The 24,672-nt window shown below is 36.8% G+C and overlaps 1 protein-coding gene across 3 annotated transcripts in view; it reads right to left on the bottom strand.

Moving 5' to 3' along the window:
• Positions 1-24,672, bottom strand: part of LOC127841305 (zinc transporter 1-like) — a 70,373-nt gene that overhangs the window by 9,382 nt on the left and 36,319 nt on the right. For all 3 annotated transcript variants that reach the window (XR_008030890.1, XM_052370032.1, XM_052370031.1), the window contains exons 5-8: positions 14,416-14,557; positions 13,317-13,360; positions 3,792-3,871; positions 1,867-2,049 (exon numbers count right to left, since the gene is read on the bottom strand). Coding sequence is in view for 2 of the 3 variants with exons in the window: in XM_052370032.1 (XP_052225992.1) it covers positions 1,867-2,049; positions 3,792-3,871; positions 13,317-13,360; positions 14,416-14,557 (449 nt within the window). In the remaining variant the exon portion in view is untranslated. The remainder of the gene's footprint in view (positions 1-1,866; positions 2,050-3,791; positions 3,872-13,316; positions 13,361-14,415; positions 14,558-24,672) is intronic.

Genomic DNA, 24,672 nt, shown 5'->3' with positions numbered 1-24,672 from the left:
CCAATGAAATTTTACATATCCATAAACCAGGACCGAATGAATTTAGTTATGTAAAGGAAATTAAAAGTAGTTATGAGGTCACTATCAACAAGAACAAAATTGTTTCACATAATTATTTTTTAGATTCTAAAACATTTTTTCACGTAAAACGGTCTTAGAAAAATTCACTCAAAACGATGTAAGCAATATTCTTGGAAGACCATGTTAGAAAAAAGTTTCTAAATGAAAAATGGTAAGAATTACCAATACTATATTAAATGTCTATTTCGTCTGGCCAAAATCTGGTAAGGCATCAAAATGGCCAACCATTCTTCCCTAATGATTTCGAAATGTGGTATTACAGCTGTTTTGTGGCCATGTTTTACTTGTGAGCTATAAGTGTAGCTTTGACCTTTGAGTTAGGGAGACATGTGATACACAAACAAGGCTGTCTCCTGAGAACGTGTTGAATAGCATAATTTGACTTTTGACCTATAAGAGTGACCTTGACCTTTGAGGAAAGGAGACCGATATAACAGTAAACATGTCATCTCATTTCAAAACATATCAACATATGGCAAATTTTGCTGGAGACAGGATTTTGTACCCCAACATTCAGTCCTTTAAACAAACAGACAGTGCGACTGTTATATGCTGCCTTTTTCAAAGGTAGGCATACCAAAAAAGGTGTCATGCGCTCCTGTTTTACTGGAAATTCATTTAAGCAAGTCTATTCAAATTTCTAGACAAATGACTATTTGTGTCTTATTTACATCGCAACTTATATGAAACTGTTACAACATTTGTTTTGTCTATTTTTATAAATAAATAAAACAAAATTAAAAGTCAACTGGTGCTGTGGTTATTATATTCACATGTCGCAAAAAGTTATATGTTAAGTTATTTCATTTAAACAAGAGCTGCTTGTAAAACATGCATGCCCCCATATGGGCTGTCTGTCACTCACCTGAGATAACAAGATATTATTGGGACAAATCTTCTGACCAAGTTTCACGAAGATCGGAAAATAAATGTGGCCTCTAGAGTGTTAACAAGGTTTTACTATAGCCATATAAGGAAAAATGCCCCGCCCCCTGGCAGCCATGTTTTTCAACCAACCAACATCATTTTCGAACTCGTTCAAGATATTATTGAGATGAATCTTCAGACCAAGTTTCATGAAGATTGGACAATAAATGTGGCCTCTAGAGTGTTAACAAGATTTTACTATAGCCATGTAAGGAAAAATGCCCCGCCCCTTGGCAGCCATGTTTTTCAAGCAAAGGTAACCATTTTTTAACTCATCCAATATATCAGTGGGACAAATCTTCTGAGCAAGTTTCATGAAGATCGGAAAATAAATGTGGCCTCTAGAGTGTTAACAAGGTTTTACTATAGTCATATAAGGAAAAATGCCCCGCCCCCTGGGGGCCATGTTTTTCAACCAACAGTGAACATTTTCGAACTCGTCCAAGATATTATTGGGATGAATCGTCTGACCAAGTTTTATGAAGATCAGACAATAACTGTGGCCTTTAGAGTGTTAACAAGATTTCACTATAGCAATATATAGCCATATTAGGAAAAATGCCCCACCCCTTGGCAGCCATGTTTTTCAAGCAAACGTAACCATTTTCAAACTAATCCAAGATATCATTGAAACCAATCTTCTGACCAAATTTCATGAAGATTGGACAATAAATGTGGCCTCTAGAGAGTTAACAAGGCAAATGTTGAAGCCGCACAACGCACAACGGACAAAAAGCAATCACAAAAGCTCACAATGAGCAAGTTGTGCTCAGGTGAGCTAAAAAAAATACATGGTTATCAAAAAAGCTTTTGCCCGTAAATAAGGTAGCACCTATTATCATATTTAATTACAACTACCTCAGAAAACTCTGGCTGAATGGTGGTGGAATGTATGCCTTTGTTATGGAAGAGCTTCTTAATCTTCTCAGCAATCTTCATGTACTCATGCAGGTTGTGGCACTGAATGTGAGCGGAGGCTATCACTCGGTTTCCTGTCAGCTGCCATATGTGGAACTCATGTACAGCCTCAATACCCTCCATCTTCAAAGATTGAATACAAAAATGAAAGTGTAAGACAATTATCATTTGGACATTTCCTTGAATACAGGAAGGAAGGGCAAGCAAATTATAACACCAGAGATTAATACAAGATTCTGAGGTGCAATCAATTTTGTTGTAATAAATGTTTGGACACAAAATTTATAGCTAAATCGATACAATTTCCTGTCTTAAGTAGCATTTTGAGTACATGTTAAGCATTCATTAATATACAATGCAATACACAACAGGTTTCATCCAACAGATAATAAACATGATGCCTTGCAGAACTATTTAAGACATATAATGCCCATATTATACCTTTGACTTCAATGATTGATCGTTGACCTGTAAAAACATGTTGTTAGCATGTTTCCATCACATGGTAATACAAATATAGGTTACTTTAAAATTGACTTAAAGTTTAAAAAGTCCAAAGACAATCGGTTAGCTCCCACGCACACACATCGAGTGCTACATTCAGCTCTTCACAATCAGACTCAAGACCAGTAACTGTAGCAAATAAATATCTGAGGACCTACAACAATAGCAGGTTCATATATTACTGCACCTAACCTAAGACATTTACAAAACTTGTTTGTAAGGTATCCAATCAACACTTTTATCATTTCATTTTCAGAATTCCAAAACTCTTAAAATTCTGTCCAATATTCATTTTGCAAACAAAATTTCCTAATAAAACAGTTTTGCAACTGACAAAATATAAAAGACAAAAATAAACAAGGGCTGTTTGAAAAACATGCATACCCCCCATATGGGCTGTCAGTTGTAGTGGCAGCCATTGTGTGAATATGTTTTTTGTCACTTTGACCTTGACCTTTTACTTAGTGACCTGAAAATCAATAGGGGTCATCTGCCAGTCATGATCAATCTACCTATGAAGTTTCATGATCCTAGGCCTAATTATTCTTGAGTTATCATCAGGAAACCATTTTCCTGTTTCGAGTCACTGTGACCTTGACCTTTGACCTAGTGACCTGAAAATTAATAGCGGTCATCTGCCAATCATGATCAATAAACCTATGAAGTTTCATGATCCTAGGTGTAAGCATTCTTGAGTTATCATCCGGAAACCATTTTACCATTTTGAGTCACCGTGACCTTGACCTTTGACCTAGTGACCTGAAAATCAATAGGGGTCATCTGCGAGTCATTATCAATGTACCTATGAAGTTTCATGATCCTAGGCCTAAGCGTTCTTGAGTCATCATCCGGAAACCATTTTACTATTTTGGGTCACCGAGACCTTGACCTTTGACCTAGTGACCTGAAAATAAATAGGGGTCATCTGCGAGTCATGATCAATGTACCTATGAAGTTTCATAATCCTAGGCCTAAGCGTTCTTGAGTTATCATCCGGAAACCATTTTACTATTTTGGGACACCTTGACCTTTGACCTTTAAATCAGTAGGGGTCATCTGCGAGTCATGATCAATGTAACTATGAGTTTTCATGATCCTAGGCCTAAGCGTTGTTGAGTTATCATCTGGAAGCCATTTTACTATTTTGGGTACCGTGACCTTGACCTTTGATCTAGTGACCTCAAAATCAATAGGGGTCATCTGCGAGTCTTGCTCAATGTACCTATAAAGTTGCATGATCCTAGGCCTAAGCATTCTTTATCCGGAAACCATCTGGTGGACGGACAGACATACGGACTGACATGAGCAAAACAATATACCCCCTCTTCTTCGAAGGGGGGCATACTAAATAAAAAACTTACTTGTTCAATTTCTTCCTTAATCTCTTTGACACGTATATGTGCTGGTACAGTTTGTAGTAATATCATTGCAGATTGTTTAACTGAAATATGTTAAATTAGTTAAATCTTGAATTATATTGAAACAGCTCTAAATTTTAGGTTAAAATGTTGCTTAAATTATTTTTAATCTCACCATACTGACTTGATTTTAAGACAGGGACATTAACCCTGGATTTTAATTATAGAATTGGTTACCTGTCTTTATGAGAGTAAAACAAATTTTTTAAATAAAATTCATTTTAATTATTAAATACTTACCTGTTATCGTATGCTTATACTTTCCAAGGGGAAATAACTCATCCGGAATTTTAACTGGGAATCCGCCACCTCAATACCGTAATACAGGCCAGGTTAAACATAGTGCAATGCAACCTAGCCAAAAATCGGTAACCAACCCTCAATATTCTTTCAATATATATACAAAAATATTAATCGAATAGCGGGGTGGGAGGTGGGACTTACCGATAACAGGTAAGTATTTAATAATTAAAATGAATTTTATTTAAAAAATTTGTTTTAATGTCATAAATACTGACCTGTTATCGTATGCTGATTTTGCAGCTGCGGTGGGAAGGTTCGTATATATTTTCCCAACACAGTAGAACCCATAAACAGGGTTATCAGCTAATGATATCAAGTAATCTTCGTTAAAACGGTATTAATTATGACTTCTCGGACAGAGTAATATGTCTATGTCGTAAAGAAGACACTACCGTTAGTGAAACCACAACAAGCCCAAACGTATACAAATTGTATTGTTGGCACTTCAGAAAACGAAGATAAAAAGATGACAAGGTGGTCGGATTCCTCCAGTAAACAGCTTAGAGCACGTCAAAAAGTGGGGTGTGATTAATATATGCCCACAAAACAGACAGAGCTCTTAATTCATGCGGTCAGATCCTAAAAAGGAATGAATCCTTAGATAGGATAAGATTAACTTTCCTTAGTCGAGGTCTAACCCCGAGAAATAGAAGCCGCAGACACATCTCCCCCCCCCTTTTTTGGGGGAAATGAAGAGTGTCTTTGAGAACCTCGAATGGACTTCTGACTAACACTGCTGAGATAGAACTTCAAAGCCCTGATTGCCCAAAGAAGTTTATCCTCATCTTCATGACTACCAGTTTAAGAAAACTTGGAAACTTGAAGGTAGAAGCCATATAGAGGACTTGATATTAAGCAAGGAATCCTGGCTGACACAACAAAGTGAAAACGACAATAGATCCAACTGGAATTGGTCGTATTCAACAGAAAAAGCATGAATTTCACTTCTCCGTATGGTAAAAGCCATAATAAGAAGGAAAACCGTCTTAAAATTATATTGGAACTGTTAATAAGCCTGATGAAAAAGGTTCATAGGGAGCTCATTAAGCATCCCAACATGTTACACAAGTCAAAACCGCTTAAGAAGGTAAAGGAACGAAAAACATAGTGTTGACGTTCCATAGTTTGGATCAGTTCCAAAATAGGTAAGACAGCACAGAGTTGCGATGACTTACACAAAACAAGGTATACGAGAGCATAATCTCTATCCTTTGATGAAGAAAAGAACAAATTTCTTATCATCAAGAAAAAGATGAGAAAAACCTCTATGTATCTAGCAGAGTGATTAAGGTAATAACTATGCTCTCAATTACCCAGTAAAAAAAATGAATTTCCATAGAACCTTTATACAGTTCTGATGGAATTATCCTTGCACAAGTAACAAGGATTGAAACTCTAACAGAAAAACGTTCTTCTGTAGAGATAACTAAAAGTTATTAATGGCCAGACATGAAGTGGCACATTTTTGGATCAGTAAAAATATGTCTCAGTGAGATATGATATTTGACCTGTGAAGAAGTTTCCTGAAAATAATTGTACAGGAGACTTAAAAGGTCGTAGAACCATAATCCCATGGTTCATTACGTATATTTCATGAAATTATGGCAAAAACTCAGTTATTGCAAAAACTCACCAAGAAGGCAAGATATTCCAGTTTATGTCAATGGACGAATGTATAACAATCGCACACCCTGCTGGATCGATTTCTGTGAACTGCATTGTTGACGTTGTTCAGCATACCGGTATACACTGCGATATACGATCGCATAACGCTAATAACTAGCGTTTGATGATAAACAACATTCTTTGATATACTATGTACACCATGCAACTCGTCTGCAACTTCACTGGCGCGCATGCGCGATTACATTATTGAACCCAACGGAAAAATAATTCGAAAGAAAGAACTGCAGGACAAAAGGTCCAACAGGGCGTTGAGACGAACTGGTATGAGAAAGACGATAGAGAAAATTTGTTGTTCTTGCAAAGAACGAATAAGTTCCTGATTTCCAGTTACAAGGAGTGATAATATGATCATCTCCGTGTCTGTAAGTAAACCACGACCGATGTGTGATAGTTGAAACCATCACAAAGGAATCGTGAAAATGTGTTGTAAATGAAAAACAGCTAAAAAGAATTTTTGCTTTTCAAGATGTATATGTGCAGGTGATATTCGTTAGGATACCACATAATTGAGAAAATCAAGATACGTTGTTCTATGTGATCGTCCATAACCTTATCTGCTCACATCTGTATAAGATGTAAGGAAGGTTGTGGTAGAATAAACTATATTCTTGCCAAGATAATCTTCTAGTCTAGACACCACTGAATAGTGGTAAATAATGACAAAAAGATGGAAATCTGTGTCATTAAATAATCCCGAGATTAATACAATTATCTTAAAAATAAAGCTGAAACGGACGTAAGAAAAGACGTCTCAGCAGAAGGACCGGTGACCGGACCGGTAAATACCGACCGGTGACCGGAACCATTTGTCAAGGATGGGTGGGCAAAGAAACCACGGCAAGCCGAACTTTCCCACTCCAAACACACTTGAAAATTGGTAGAATAGGACAGTGTTTAACACTTATAAGTTAATGACCTATCTACAGAATATAGCCTCTTCTTGAACCAATAACAGGCGCCTTTAAAATCCTGGATAATACAGGTCGCGAAGTCATCGATTTGCGAAGTACGGAAATATGATTGATAGTGGTACCTCCGGAATCGGAGGTGTGATGGCAGAAAAAGGTGAAAACCCTAGGGGTAACCTTAAGCGGGTCCACGCTTGCCGGTAGAATGCATGGAAGTCTTAAATTCTGACTTGATTAATCCATTTACTTCAAGACTTCTAACCTGGACGAATTCCGAAAGGAATACGACCAGTTATAGGAAGACGGCCTGTTATGGCCAGAAGTGTAATAGAAGAATAACTTTAAGATGAGGTCCCTCCAGATCCTAGGATCTAAGATCTGAGTTCAATAGGTCCTAAGCCATCTACAAGACTGTAGCCGCTATGCGGTCAATCTGATAGGCAATCCTATGTATCAGAACTCTTGTTGATTCCAGTAGCTTGAAAATATGCACTGCCGTAGGAGCAATAGAAAAGCAGAAGTCGATACAAATGTCGTCTTGCTAATCCTGCTAGCGTCATTAATGTGTCCCAACTGTTCCGTGACACTGACTGCAAAGTCTGTAGCCGACAGGTAAAGGCGGTTAAAACAATTCATCCTTCGGGTCTCGAACATAAATTAATAGAGGTCAAATAGTAATGTTCGACCTCAATGCTAATCTCCGAGCCCACTTCAGCCGATCTATCTGCAAGACCAGTAGTCTGCATGTAGCCAGTTGAGATAGAAGTACAAATAACAGATATAGCATGATTTGGTGACCGTCGCCAGTAGAAAATCAGTATTGAAAAACACAAAAAGTCATGTAGATTGTTGAATCCATAAAATATAGTATTCAATACAATCATAGCCAGGGGTATACAACTATGTAATGTAGACGATACCCGTGATACTAAAAATTGACCGATGAAAACACAGTGGAATACCGGTAATTGGTAAGTGGTGACCGAACCGGACCGGTCAATGACCGGTAACTGTAGCCCGGTGAACGGACCAGTCATAATATGACCGGTGACGTTACCAGTTAAAGACCGAAAAAATGGTTGAATCCAAATGGTCTGTTATCAATGTCAAGCACTGCTCGGAAAAGAAGATCATGCCAAAAAAATCCAATCCGATGGCGATGAGACATCACTTATTCTGACCGGTGATCAGTGATCGGTGATATGACCGATGAATGGTGACCGATGTCCGGTGATCGGGACCGGTATAAAATAACTGCGTCAGAATGGAAATATCTGGTGCAGAAGAATGACCATCCACGAAGTCATCTGATAATGTTAACCGGAAAACAACGGTAGATTATCAGTATTAATAGGCATAAGTGTCCTTGTAGTCGTAGTGGAGAAAAGAACAGCTTATCCCGAAGCCTGAATGTTAAACGAACTAGTGTTCGTATACAACTACGGCTCGGTGACTGCAACATGTGTGGATGCCATAAGAAGAACCATCACACGTGGAATGGAGACATGATATTCCTAAAGGAATAAAATGGAGAACGTCGATATGACCAGTAGGTTCATTAACGCCTACGTGAGAAGTGGCGACATCCATATAACTTCGATGCCGAAATATTGTTCGGCTACGCTGGAAATATTGTCTTCTACAATATTGTCTCCGTGAGCATTGACATGATCGCTTACGAGCGTATCAACGCCGAGAACTGCTCAATGAAGGAGAGGTATGTTCGATAAATATCCAGTGGTGCTCAATGCAGTCCGCTGATGTCTACGTGAAGGTTGACGACGTCCTCGTTTCCTGCGATGTCGAGATCTGGATCGGCCGAGATGTGGATCGGCTGCGATGAGACCGAGATCTTCTAGAATAACGTCTCCGTGAGTGACGACGTGATCGCTTACGAGAGCCGCGACGATGAGAACTGCTCGACGAAGAAGAGCGTGTCCGATGTCTAATCCTTGATGAAGACGATGTATTCAACGAAGAATAGGAGAATAATTCAATGAAGAAGACCGAGTTCTTCTTCTTGACCGGTGACTGGTGTTATCGGTGGCAGGCCTAACTGATGACTGTTGACCGGTGACCGGAGCGGTGATCAATGACCGGACCGGTGACCGGACCGGACCGTTGACATGACCGGACCGGTGACATGACCGGACCGGTGACATGACCGGTGACCGGACCGGACCGGTGACATGACCGGTGACCGGACCGGTGACATGACCGGTGACCGGACCGGTGACATGACCGGTGACCGGACCGGACCGGTGATCAATGACCGGACCGGTGACCGGACCGGTGACCGGACCGGTGACCGGACCGGTGACATGACCGGTGACCGGACCGGTGACATGACCGGTGACCGGACCGGACCGGTGACCGGACCGGACCGGTGATCAATGACCGGACCGGTGACCGGACCGGACCGGTGACCGGACTGGACCGGTGACCGGACCGGTGACATGACCGGTGACCGGACCGGACCGGTGACCGGACCGGACCGGTGACCGGACCGGTGATCAATGACCGGACCGGACCGGTGACATGACCGGTGACCGGACCGGCCGGTCAGACGTCGATCAATGGTCCGTGATCAACGTCCCCGGTGACGTACCGGTCATATCATGACCAGTGTTGTCACCGGATAATGACCGTATGGCGGATGCCAAATGGTCCGGCATTGGTCGATGTCCTTGACCAATGCCATCGGGCAAAGACCGGCTGACGGGTGTCGCCATATGGTCTGATGTTGACCGACTGTCTAAGAGACTTAGCATAGTACGGTCGCGATCGTGCCCGATACCCGGTGACTGATACTGCAACTATCATCCATGATCTGCGAAGTCACCGGGTATTTATCCACTCTTGTTTCTGCGACCATCATGTAGTCGAATATATGAAAAACAAGAGCAAAGCATATTCAACCATAAACTGGTCACAGACCAGATTATCATACGGCACATAAAATCATTATTTGACCATAATGAAAATTATAATAATACTGCCGTAGATCATAAATTAAACAAAAGTTTAATTCAAAACAGATGAAAAATAAAATGACGATCAATTAGATTGTCATACGGAACGTTAAAATCATTATTGCACACAATGGCAAATGATAAACAATCTGTCAATAGAAGAACACGCTTTGCACGATCTCGTAACACATTAGAAGAACATGCTTTGCACGTTCTAGCAATGTATTAGAAGAGCACGTTTTGCACGTGGTCGTTCGCGCCTGAAAACACCCAGCATGGTAGAAATAAACCATTGTTCGATAAAAACAAGCATGGCTTACCTTTTACAAATGAAACAAAATCCATTAAATCCACACAAATTAATCCGAATGAGAAATAAAAAGATAAATAACACAATTTATCTATTCAAAACCCCAATCAACCAAGTGAAAAACAATATTTTAATTCAGAGCCGTAAAAGACACGTATACACCTGGTTGATCCGGAAAGAATATTGAGGGTTGGTTACCGATTTTTGGCTAGGTTGCATTGCACTATGTTTAACCTGGCCTGTATTACGGTATTGAGGTGGCGGATTCCCAGTTAAAATTCCGGATGAGTTATTTCCCCTTGGAAAGTATAAGCATACGATAACAGGTCAGTATTTATGACATTAAAACAAAATCTGTGTGTTTGTGAAACACAATGCCCCCTACTGCGCTTTGAACACGGCAGCTATTAAAGAAACAAAGTTATATTTTGAATGTAAAGGTCACAGTGACCTTGACCTTTGAACTAGTGATCTCAAACCATGTTTGATTGTAGATCTCAATGAGCATGTGAAGTTTAAAGAAAATAGACCAAAGAGTTTTCATTTTATGAGCAAGGTTAAAGTTTTGGGACACACACACATACAATGACAGACAGACGGACGGACCGACAGACAAGACAGACAGACAGACAGGCCAAAAACAATATACCCCCTGATCATTCAATCTGGGAGCATACAAATAGACAAAACACAAAGATTTTTAAGGGTCAATGTTAATTTATACAATTGTTAGGCAGCTGAAAATATCCTCGCATATGCAGACATTTTTGGAAGCCTGTTTTAAGAAAAGCTTTGTTTCATTGGTTGAATTTTAAAACAGAATTCGACGTGTTCACTAAATCAAACAGATGTTTCAATAATTATTTATTACTACAAATTGTGCTAACCTAATCTCCCAAGCATATATAGGAGCATTGGGTATTAGGGTGAATAACCTTTCTAAAATGACAATGTTTAGTGATTTAATCATTTTGAGCCTTTTATTAAAGTGGACATGCTCACAGATGTTCGTATTTTACAAATCTATGTCTTTTGTTACAGTCTTAACTAATTAACGTAGCAGTATAAAATGTTATATTAACAACATGGCTGTTTTCAGGATTCGAACCTGTGCTATCTACACCACAAAGACTTTCATGTCGATCACAGACACATAAGCCTTATACTTAAATAATTGTAATCTAAATTATAAAGGAAAGGCATTACAGTTCACTTTTTACCAATTTCAAAAGACAATTACATTTAACCTTGTTGAAATTTAGCAACATTTGTCTTATGCAACCACTTTGAATTCCCCCCAAGCATTTTCACTCTATTTTGATATTGTATTAAAGGGATCTTTTCACGGTTTGGTAAAAATTCACAAAATTGAAAAAAGTTGTTTCAGATTCGCAAATTTTCAGTTGAGTTATGATATTTGTGAGGAAACAGTATTACTGAACATTTGCAATTGTCTAATATAGCCATAATATGCATCTTTTGACGATATAAAAACCTAAAATTAATAAAGCGTTGCAACGCGAAACGATTTAATAATTAGGAGAGTTCTGTTGTTGTCATTTAAATTTGTGAAACTACGAAGATTGCTTATATAACGTATAAAATACACATCTTATGTATGCTTGGCAGGATAGCTCAGTTGGCTTATGCGTTTTTACTTCAGGATTCCGGGAGTAACTGGTTCGAGCACTGCTGCAGGCTACTTTTTTTTCCTTTTTTAAATTTTATTTTTGATTTTTTACTGGAGTTTTTTAAATTTAATGTTTACATTTATCAATATAAAGCATTTAATGACAAACTTCAAAACATGCTAAAATCTGTGAAAAGGCCTCTTTAAGAAACTTTTGTCTGGCACAACCAGCAACGGCTCATTATCTAGTATATTGATGACCAAATAATGGATTTAGCGAAAACGTGGTGGTGAATTTGAAAATGGCTTGAAGCCCTACAACAACTTTTTCTCACCCATAAAAACATTAGCTTCCCTTGTCTTACTCGAGTTGCAAAACCGATCATGTAATAGCACATGCAAACCATGCCTTTTGAATGTTTTACTGAGAACCAAGTTGGACCTAAGAGTTTACAGTTGTGCCCCGCCCGATGCGCCGACATTAAACATATGATTCATGAATGTTCAGTCCCATATATTTGCAAACATATTTACTTGGCATAAGCTTTAAAATAATGAAAACATTTGTCTTTGCTTTCCGCGAAAGGCCATATAGTTCAGATATATAAACTTTCCATACTTTTCCACAAAACTTGGTGAATGTTTGTGTTTGAAGTGAGATTATACGATTTTGTCAAATATTAATGAATTTATACAAAATTTGTTAAAACTTGTTATATATATTTTTTTCAATATATATCAAAATAAAAATGTTAAGAAGAACATGTGTCGAAAAATGCGAAATAAGCCAGATTATCTGAGATATTTAATTCTGAAATCGAAAAAGGCTGTACAGCCAGCATGTATATCATGCATGTACGATGTGAATCTAAACTTAGTTTAACAGTTCATTTTAAATTCCTGCAACAATATATATTCATACGACACACGAACACTAACTCTGGTCCTAATAAAAAGACGAATGCTTCGGTCATTGTAGAAAAATATGTACGTCACAATTGGCTGGGGGCGCTAATTTGTCTTTGCTGCATTTAATGAAATTCATCTCTAATGTATAATTTTTCTTGCTTTCTTTGTGTTATTGTAACATATTTTATTACAATTTATCACATATAAAACATCGTATAATCTCGCTTTAAACAATTCTTATAAAACCCATTGATTGTCAAAGACAGCAGCAATGTTCTGTTGGTTTATTGTGTGTTATAAAATTGCGAGGTAATGATATGTTTAACTACACTAATATCTGGATCATTATATGTAATTTAAATGTTAATACAAGATAGTTGTGTCAAAGAATCAGTCAATGAATTTGAAACTGAATATGTTTTTACGTTTTGTCCAGAATGGTCTTTTTTAAACACCATTTTATTAAGAGACCACTTTTGGTTACTCACTTCTGCAGTCTCTTAATACAAGATTTACTGTATATGTTAATGAAACAATATTTGTAACATTGTATTTAGTCAATAGCGTTATTTCGCATGTTTAAACATAATGCAAACATGCTTTTTTTAATATATAACAATTATTTTGTAAATCTTCATTCAGCAAGCTGTTAACAAGTTCCTAAGTTCAGTATTTGCACAATTTCTTGAATCTTCTAAAAATGTTATAAACAAAGTTAATTAACATGTAATGATTCATTCCAATACTTACGTAAAGGAATGGTTGTAGACAGAATGATTGCTACCAGCATCAAACTGAAATGGAAAAGCAAGCTCAGATTATCTTATCTGTATGTTGAGTCTTTGTGGGAACTTAAGTATTAATTAATTAAATTGGGATAATTAATACTAATATTACTAATAAAGGAAGCAATGCTTGACACTTCTGCCATATCATAATGGATGATCATGAAGAGATATGAGAGATGTCCCCTCTCATTATGCTTATTACTTTTGCAAATTTCTTGAAGATCCATACATGATAAGCAAAGGTATGATCCAAACTAAGTGCTTAGGTTTAATTTTTAATCCAGTAAAATCCCTATTTACAACATCCTCATGGGACCATGTGAGAATTCCAAGATAATGGGGATTCCAGTTGAGAGGAAAAATATAAAATATAAAGATTGTTTACTTCAAAGTCTATTGTGGAAAAAACAAACAATTTAGACTTTTATTATTATAGTAAGTCAATTATTATCAAACGTTTATATTCCATTGTACAAAAATAAATCTTGTTATTTTTAATCTGCAATTACGAAAATATATCATTACATTATTAATACTCAAACAAGATCGTTGCGAACACTGGACTCTGATTAATTTTATATTTTGTATTTGTGAGACATACATTTGTTTCTGATATTTTTAACTGAACCTATACTGGATAGAATTAAAATTACAAGCAGTAACAATGGCAAAATACTGTATTTTGTCATGTTTAGCGCGCAGTTTTTTACCTTAAAATTTCCATTTAAAAGCTAGTGTGTGTTATACATTGATAAAAAGCTATCCTGGCTGCTAAATTGTGAACAATTCTTTTTGTAAATTCATAATAGCCACCATGTTTTTATACCTGTGAACTACACCCTATAATCTTTCAGACTGAAAAGTAAAATGGAGGCCATTTTTGGTCCGTTTGGTAGTTTTTTTGGCTTGCATTTTTTGTCTCCATTTTTGCATATAAAAAAACAGCCTGCAAATTATACATGGGGCGCACTATACATGGAAAAATGCTTATATACGATTTGAATTGTTTTCTATTAAATGCAGTTTTGCCGGATATATACATTTTTTTTGTTCATAAATACCTCATGGAAGGGTCGATATAGTAGACCCAATCCTGGTCAACAAACTTGATGACTAGAGCACTGATTATGACAATCACAGAGCCAAGGGCATCACCTAGCACATGCAGGAACACTGCACGCATGTTCATCTGGGAACTGGATGCTGTAAAGTAATACAAATAATAAACAGTTACATTGTCATTTAGGTAGAAAAGACATCTGTGCAATCATGATTTTCGGGAAATTCTTAAATTGGGAACATTTTTTAATGTTAAATTTGTGGATTTTTTTTATGGTGTATGCTACGATACTGATTTAAGAATTTATTTTTTGTCTATTGGCTTAAGCTAAATGGACAATTGTACCACAGACTGTCTGCCCGTTGAACATTGCAGACGAACAATTACAAAGGCTGACGTAAAATGCAAGATTGTCTGACTTACTGTCTGGTAATTTTTGTTTAAAAAAATTGTAACCCACTAAATTTTCACAACAATATTATTTCATGGTTACCGGATTATAATATTCCCGAATATAAAAGTTCACTTTCATTCAGTCAATTGTTCCTTTAACATTTACTTCAGCAGAAACTTCCCTGTATCTTGCCAAAGGACTTTCAATGCTGTCAGCGCTCTCATTTGGTTATGTGGACCTCTAAAATCAGTGTCATAATACTGTGAAACCATTATATATCGTCAGGCATTATTTTTCGTATATATATAGTCAGTCGACGGATTGACAAATTCAAGATCCTAATGAACAATAATGTCCCATATTTGAACAAATTGAGACTGAATTACCAAAGGCACGAGGCACTAAAATCCAAAATAATCCACGCATACATACTCCGTCTGTTACGTAATCAAGATAAATACGGTTTTGACACAAAAGGGTCTTGATTACACATTGTACTTAACTGACACGTGACATTGCTCTAAAACTCGAAAGCAGTACGGTTGTATCGACTGCGTTGATTTCGTTTAGGTAGGATTGTAATGATAAGTGCTTATTGTTAACAACTTTATTACCCATTGTGTGTATTGTGTTTTTCAGTGTTGTTGCAGAAGATTATACAGCCTCTTTGCACCGAATTAGATCCGGATCAAAGACAATAAACAAATATTAAAGATGATGATGTATATACTTACTGTATATACTTTCTCCGCATTGATTACATATAAATACAGAACATTTTGATTTGTGTTTGGTTGTTTGCGTTTACTACAAAACAGGTGTAACAAGGGACAAAATTGTCACAAAACCAGGTTTTCATTGTGAAAAAAAAATCTGATAAAGGGAGAAAACTCAAACTGAACTTTTGTAATGAACAAACAAAATTAACCCCCTTTGTAAGTTTGTTTAAAAAAAAATAATCTATTTTTAGTCATGGCGACCTTGACATTGGAGATATTGACGTGATTCTTTCGTGCGACACACCGTACCATGATGGTGAACAAATGTGCCAAATGATTTCAAAATCTCACAATGAATGACATAGTTATGGCCAGGACAAGCTCATTTATGGCCATTTTTGACCTTTGAACTCAAAGTGTGACCTTGACCTTGGAGATATCGACGTAATTATTTCGCGCGACACACCGTCCAATGATGGTGAACAAATGTGCCAAATGATTTTAAAATCTGACAATGAACGACATAGTTATGGCCCGGACAAGCTTGTTCCGCCAGCCCGCCAGCCAGCCCGCCCGCATTCGCCAATCTAATAACCAGTTTTTTCCTTCGGAAAACCTAGTTAAAAACCTGGTTAAAAATAGCTTGTGCTTCCTCTTATGGGCTATCAATCTTTTTAATCATTGACATCTTTTACTAGTTTTACAATACATGTTTCAAATAATTGTTACTTGCAGCAAAAAGAACAAGAGCACCGCTCATCTATTTTCTTTTTAAAGGTGAAGGGACTCTCATTTTCAATCACAAAGGAGGGAGGGCCGGAGTGAAGAGGGGTGCATTGTGTGGGGGTGTGGACATTTATTACATTATCTTCCAAAAATGCGAAAAAAAACGGGAAAAAAAAAATCGGGGGGGGGGGGGGGGGGGGGGGGGGGGGGGGGGGGGGCATTCTTGGGTGCGATGGTTGGACGGTATTTCAAACATAAAATAATAAAAATAAATATTTGTTTTTTAACCGTTTCAAAAAAAATAAAATGGGGGGGGGGGGGGTGAGGTGGGGGGGGGGTATAGTGTGAGGGTGTGGTGGTAATTTGTGAGATGATCTTAAAAACAAAAAAAATAGGGGGGGGGGGGGGGGGGTTTGGGTGGGGGGGAGGGGGGGGTGGGGGGGATTCTTGGGTGCGATGGTTGGACGGTATTTCAAACATAAAATAATCCAAAATAAATAGTTTTGTTTCTAACCGTTTTAAAAAAAATAAAAAATTGGGGAGGGGGTGGGGTGGGGGGGGGGTATAGTGTGAGGGTGTGGTGGTCATTTGTGAGATGATCTATAAAAAATTAAAAAAAATAGGGGGGGGGGATTCGGGGGAGGGGGGGGGGGGGGAAGCACGGGCGATGGTTTGGGTGGAGTCTATTGTGGTATGTCAGGTAAGAGTAGTTTTGTCAAAGTATCAATCAAATCTAATCATAAATAAAGAAGTTATGGCAATTTTAGCAAAATTTAATAATTTGACCTTGAGAGTCAAGGTCATTCAAAGGTCAAGGTAAAATTCAACAGGTACAGTAACCTTATGATAGCATGAAAGTATTTGAAGTTTGAAAGCAATAGCCTTGATACTTAAGAAGTAAAGTGGGTGGAAACACAAAATTTAACCATTATATTCAAAGTTACTAAGTCAAAAAAGGGCCATAATTCCGTAAAAATGACATCCAGAGTTATGCAACTTGTCCTTGTACTGTACCCTTATGATAGTTTGCGAGTGTTCCAAGTATGAAAGCAATATCTATGATACTTTAGGGGTAAAGTGGACCAAAACACAAAACTTAACCAAACTTACAATTTTCTAAGTATTAAGGGCCCATAATTCCATCCAAATGCCAGTCAGAGTTACATAACTTTGCCTGCACAGTCCCCTTACGATAGTTAATAAGTGTTGCAAGTATGAAAACAATAGCTTTGATACTGTAGGAATAAAGTGGACCTAAACACAAAACATAACCAAATTTTCAATTTTCTAAGTATAAAAAGGGCACATAATTCTGTCAAAATGCCAGTCGGACCTAAACACAAAACTTGACCAAAATTTTCAATTTTCTAAGTATAAAAAGGGCACATAATTCTGTCAAAATGCACGCCAGAGTTATCTAACTTTGCCTGCCCAGTCCCCTCATGATAGTAAGTAAGTGTACCAAGTTTGAATGCAATAGCATTGATACTTTCTGAAAATAGTGGACCTAAAAGCAAAACTTAACCAAAATTTTCAATTTTCTAAGTATAAAAAGGGCACATAATTCAGTCAAAATGCACGCCAGAGTTATCTAACTTTGCCTGCCCAGTCCCCTCATGATAGTAAGTAAGTGTACCAAGTTTGAATGCAATAGCATTGATACTTTCTGAGAAAAGTGGACCTAAACGCAAAACTTAACCGGACGCAGACGCCAACGCCGTCGCCAAGGTGATGACAAAAGCTCATAATTTTTTTTCAAAAAATAGATGAGCTAAAAATGAAAACCTAACAGGTAAAGAGAAATTAGCAATCATGACGATTAGTTCCACCCAAACGTAGGGAAATTGATTTCAGAAATTTACTTTTAATTTTGCGCGATTTTCAGGAAATCCCCAGAAAGCACATGTTTCGAATGACTGAGTATGATGCAATAAAACATTGCTTTGTATCCCATTGCATTCAATCTAATTTAAACTCACTCGTCCAATGGTTGTTACAATTAAATCTGAACTTTGCCCCATGAAACCGCTGTCCCATAATGCACTGTTAATTTTACACTTTCGAAAATTATTGTACATAAAGTGATCAAATATTTACTATGCAAAACTCTTAAAACTTTATTGAAAACTGACCAAATAGTTTGCTAACACTAATTTTAACCAATAATCTTTGCACCTTCTCTAATTTGCGCAGATAAAGGTAAGATTGTTATTAGTTTGGCCTTGATAATAAATGAATAAGACCAATTGGCAACTGGCTTCACTTTTTCAAACCCGGGTTTCAATCACTTGTTAACGGTTATTCAGTCCCACTAATCTGCTAATCATAATAATGATACACTAATGGGGGCAAATTACTGATCACCTGATAACAAAAGACTAGTATATTGACATGTGAGAAACAGGCCCCACCTCCTGCAAAAGACTCTCAAGTGTCCTCCCTCTTTCCCCACTACGATTTTTAGCAACCGCGATATATTTCAGACAAACAAATCGGATATTGACTGAAGCATTTTTTTTCAAAGTCAGGAATTGGCGAATTTAAGTGCTGACGAAAATGTCATTTTTATAAAAACAAGAGGGCCTGAAAGGCCCAAAGTCGCTCACCTGAGATTCAAAGAAACTGACCTGTTCTGTGCAGCCCAAGATGTCATTAGAACAATATGTTCTTACCAACTTTCATGACTAGTTAACACCCTGGCAGCCACGTTTTTCAACAGACCAGAACCATTTTCATACACATCCAAGATATCATTTAAACAAATATACTGACAAAGTTTCATGAAGATTCATAAGTCCATATATTGAAAAATGCCCGGCCCACTGGTGGCCATGTTTTTCAAGCAACTGGAACCACTTTCGAACTTGTCCAAAATATCATTGGGACAAATCTTCTGATAAAGTTTCATGATGATCGTACAATAAATATGGCTTCTACAGTGTTAACAAGGTTAAACTATAGCTATATAAGGAAAAATGCCACGCCCCCTTGGCGGCCATGTTTTTCCACCAACCGGAACCATTTTTCGAACTCATCCAAGATATAATTGGGACAAATCATCTGACCATGTTTCATAATGATCGGACAATAAATGTGGCCTCTAGAGTGTTAACAAGGTTTAACTAAAGCATGATTTATAGCCATATTAGGAAAAATGCCCCGCCCCCTGGAGGCCATGTTTTTTAAACAACCGAAACCATTTTAGAACTCATCCAAGATATCATTAGGACAAATCTTCTGACCAAGTGTCATGAAGATCGGAAAATAAATGTGGCCTCTAGCTCTAGAGTGTTAACAAGGTTTTACTATAGCCATATAAGGAAAAATGCCCCGCCCCCTGGCGGCCATGTTTTTCAACCAACCGGCATCATTTTCGAACTCGTCCAAGATATTATTGGGATAATCTTCTGACCAAGTTTTATGAAGATCAGACAATAACTGTGGCCTCTAGAGTGTTAACAAGATTTTACTAAAGCCATATATAGCCAAAAAGGAAAAATGCCCCGCCCTTTGGCAGCCATGTTTTTCAAGCAAACGTTACCATTTTCGAACTCATCAGATATCATTAAAACCAATCTTCTGACCAAATTTCATGAAGATTGGAAATAAATGTGGATTCTAGAGAGTTAACAAGGCAAATGTTGACGCCGAACAACGGACAAAAAGCGATCACAAAAGCTCAACATGAGCATGGTGTGCTCAGGTGAGCTAAAAATTGGTATTTAAGAACTTTTCTTTTTTCGTCAATCGCAGTTGACTTTAAGAACTTTATGTTTGCAAATATCTCAAGTTATTGAAATTCATTTAGAACAAATCTCAAGACAGTTTTTCTTGCAATTTGTCCCCATATCTTAATATTTAACAAGAAATGTGTTTGTCAGAAACACCATGTCCCCTTCTGCGCCGCTTTGATTTATTGCAATTTTTTTATCATTTGGCAGGTTCAGATCCCCCTTTAAAGCTTATTACTTCCCTTGGATCTGTTTTTTGACCTTTGACCTTGAAGGATAACCTTGACCTTTCACCACACAAAATGTGCAGCTCCATGAGATGCACATGCATGCCAAATATGAAGTTGCTATCATCAATATTGCAAAAGTTATGGCAAAGTGTTAAAGTTGGAGTAAACAAACAAACAAACCAACCAACAGACAGAGCAAAAACAATATGTCCCCCACTATAGTGGTAGGGGACATAAAAATAAATCATTTAATACATCTTTAATCAGTGCCAAAGTTCACGTTGCGTGTAACATACCCATGTACATGTATGCTTTACACATCAAATTTTTTGCCCAAAACACAGGCTTATTAAATTAAGCAATTTTGATGTATTTCACAGTGCAATTAGCAGCATTAAAACTGTCTTTTATGCACAAGTTGAAATTCTTAAGAAAAACAAGAGGGCCCTGAATCGCTCACCTGACTAACCAAATACAATCCCAACCCAGATTTCATCAAGATAAACATTCTGACAAAATTTCATAAAGATTAGATAAAAACTGTGACCTCTATTGTTAACACAAGGTTTTTCTATTATTTGACCTAGTGACCTAGTTTTTGACCCCAGGTGACCCAAATACAATCCAAACCCAGATTTCATCAAAATAAACATTCTGATCAAATTTTATAAAGATTGGATGAAAACTGTGACCTCAATTGTCTACACAAGATTTTTCTATTATTTGACCTAGTGACCTAGTTTTTGACCCCAGATGACCCAAATACAATCCCAACCCAGATTTCACCAAGATAAACATTCTGACCAAATTTCATAGAGATTGGATGAAAACTGTGACCTCTATTGTCTATACAAGGTTTTTCTATTATTTGACCTAGTCAAGTGACCTAGCTTTTGACCTAGTGACCTAGTATTTGACCTAGTGACCTAGTTTTTGACCCAAGATGACCCAAATACAATCTCACTCCAGATTTCATCAAGATAAACATTCTGACCAAATTTCATAAAGATTGGATGAAAACTGTGACCTCTACTGTCTACACAAACAAATTGTTGACGTTTTTTCTACAATTTGACCTAGTGACCTTGTTTTTGGTCTCAGATGACCCAAATACAATCCCAACCAAGATTTAATCAAGATAAACATTCTGATCAAATTTCATAAAGATTGGATGAAAACTGCGACCTCTATTGTCTACACAAGGTTTTTCTATTATTTGACCTAGTTTTTGACCTAGTGACCTAGTTTTTGACCCCAGATAACCAAAATACAATCCCAACCCAGATTTTATCAAGATAAACATTCTGACCAAATTTCATAAAGATTGGATGAAAACTGTGACCTCTACTGTCTACACTGACTGACTAATGGGGTTTTTTACCCTCGGGACTTTGGTTGATAAACCATTGCCCGAGCACACTGCTTAACATAAAACTCTGCATTAAAAGGTCGAAAACGGCCATAAAATGGACAGTTTGATTTTACTGGGCTGTACCATTGATAAAAATAGAAAACTTTGCAGTGTTGGTGCGGTGCTTTTATAAAAATCTAGTAATTTAAAAAATAGCTTTACTTATAATTAAATTAGATGGGATATAAATGCAATACTCATTATAAACTGCATATTGGCTGAGCGTAACGCTGTTAAAAAGCGGCGTTTGTATTGGTTAATAGGCTTATATAATGATGGCGCTGATTGGCCGACTTATCTTATTAAAAATTACAAGTAGTCCAATCTGTTTTAAAATAGACATTTTCCCACGAAGGACGACCTTGACATTGCACTTTACAGAATGTAAACAATAAGAATTACTATGCAGAAAATATAGAAATGAAAGAAAAAAGATAATTACATAAAAAAGAACTTGGATTTTAAAGAAATTCATGACTTGTTTTACAGTAATAAATTACTATGTTTATGTTATGTTGTTATACTTCTTCTTATTATTATTATTAATATGATATTGTTATTGGATGTTTTTTAAAAGGAAAGAGAGAGAGAGAGAATAGCCCAATTTTTATAAGTAAAGATGGTGAAAACACATACTGTTCTATGTGGCATCATCATTACTAGACCCACTGTTCAGTATATACATGTACTACAATCGGTTTGTTGGAGTTTTTAGACTTTGTGATCTGTGATTTTATTATTAAAATTAACATAATAATACTATTTCTGGGAGAAAAAGGATTACACAAATGTGTGATATGTATAAAATAAGCAACAATTATTAATATTTTAGTTTTTTTTCAGATCACAAAGTGGTTTAACACTGCCACTATATATCTACATACATAATAAACCTATAGATAGGTGTAATTTGTTGTTTGAGTTAAATTTTATGCTAGGAACTCTTAGCGATGGGAAGATATTGAGATTTATAAACCTTAATTAATAGGGAGGTGGAGCCTGTTTTAATAGCTCTCATAAGAAAAAAGAAGGGGATTTGCATGTTAACATGCAATTATATAGAATTATAACAAACAATTGAAATTGGTAATGCAATATAGTTCTAAATTGTATTTAGTATTAAAATAAGCATGTATTTGTAAGTAAGACACAATGTTGAACACTTGCAGACAGGGAATATAGCCGTGATGCTCCAACCTAAGACCCTGTCTGTATGGAACTTATAGAGGATTGGGCTATGAAGGAAGGATGTCCCACCAGAGTGGCGTTAAGACAATATTTAAAAGAAATTTAATGATAATATTAATATATTTAAAGGTAATAACTTGCATGTCGCCAAACAGTTACCTCTTTAGGGCCACATAAAAATCAAAGGTAAAACAATGTACTTTACAGTTAAAAATTAGACAAAACAAACAATGTTTATACATAAAAGCAGATTATGTACAGAATGTACAATATTATATGCACTTATTGATAGGTAAAAAACAAGTTGCCACCCTGGGTGGTTAATAGAAGGAGTTTGGAAGTGTAGGCAAGTGTGGTGGGGTGGGGGGTTTCCAGCAGGGACAAATCAACTTGTTTTTTTTAAGGGGAGATAATTTTGTATGGATCAGTATTGATGGTTTTGTCCCCTCGACCAGAAGGAGTGCACGGTAAATGGAACGAAGAGAACTACACATGGTAATTAATAAATAAAAAGAAAGAAATAATACACTGTCTACACAAGGTTTTTCTATTATTTGACCTAGTTTTTGACCTAGTGACCTAGGTTTTGACCCCAGATGACCAAAATACAATCCCAACCCAGATTTCATCAAAATAAACATTCTGACCAAATTTCTTAACGATTGGATGAAAACTGTGACCTCTACTGTCTGCACAAGATTTTTCTATTATTTGACCTAGTTTTTTACCTAGTGACCTAGTCTTTGACCCCAGATGACCCAAATACAATCCCAACCCAGAATTCCTCAAGATAACATTCTGACCAAATATCATAAAGATTGGATACAAACTGCGACCTCTATTGTCTACACAAGGTTTTTCTATTATTTGACCTATTATGTGATCTAGTTTTTTACCTAGTGACTTATTTTTTGACCCCAGATGACCAAATACAATCCAAACCTAGATTTCATCAAGATAAACATTCTGACCAAATTTCATAAAGATTGGATGAAAACTGTGACCTCTACTGTCTACACAAACAAATTGTTGACGGACGCGCGCACAAACGCACATACGGACGCCGGACGTCACACGGTCACATAAGCTCACCATGTGACTTCGTGACAGGTGAGCTAAAATGTGTTAAAAAGTTATTTGAAGGAAAGCACCACATATCTGTGTGTTTACATTGATTAACGTTCAGTTGTGAACCCCACAAAGTCATGTGATCCTGCACCCTGATAGTAATCATTTAAGATAAATTGCATTCAGGCAGAGATTTATAATAAAACAGACAATATTTTAAAACCTTATGTACATGTTTATGTAACCTTTTCACCTGACTTATAATATTCAAACAGTCATTTTTTTCTGAAAATTATTCCTTTTTTCTTTATAACTGGGATTCAAAAACTATGATTTTAGCAAATAATTCTAGTTTTCCATACTTATTCCATACACAGGACATTGGATAGAGATATTTTAACAAAAGTTAATGTAACTAGAGATGTGTTTAATGGACAAGTATTTCCTCATGTTATAATTTTGTATCAACAAATAATGGCAAAACAAATACACAAAATATTAATTTGCATAAAAAAAACAAATACGCGAAATGTTAATTTGCATAAATACATGGAGCTAACAAGAGCAACGCATAACGGGTGCCACGCTCGGCTGCGAAAGCTTGTCAGATTTTTTTTTTAGAGGTCACATTGACCTTGACCTTTGACCTAGTGACCCAACAAGAGATGTGTTTGTCAGAAACACAATGCCCTCTACTAGGCCGCATTGAAATAAAATTTCTATTTATCATTTGGCAGGTATAGAAATCATCTCCCTTTAAAGGTTATTACTTCCCTTGAATTTTGTCCAAT

Source organism: Dreissena polymorpha, chromosome 1, assembly GCF_020536995.1.
Source record: "Dreissena polymorpha isolate Duluth1 chromosome 1, UMN_Dpol_1.0, whole genome shotgun sequence".
Taxonomy (NCBI): domain Eukaryota; kingdom Metazoa; phylum Mollusca; class Bivalvia; order Myida; family Dreissenidae; genus Dreissena; species Dreissena polymorpha.
Note: the sequence above shows the minus strand (reverse complement) of the source record. Positions and strands in the feature narration are given on the sequence as shown.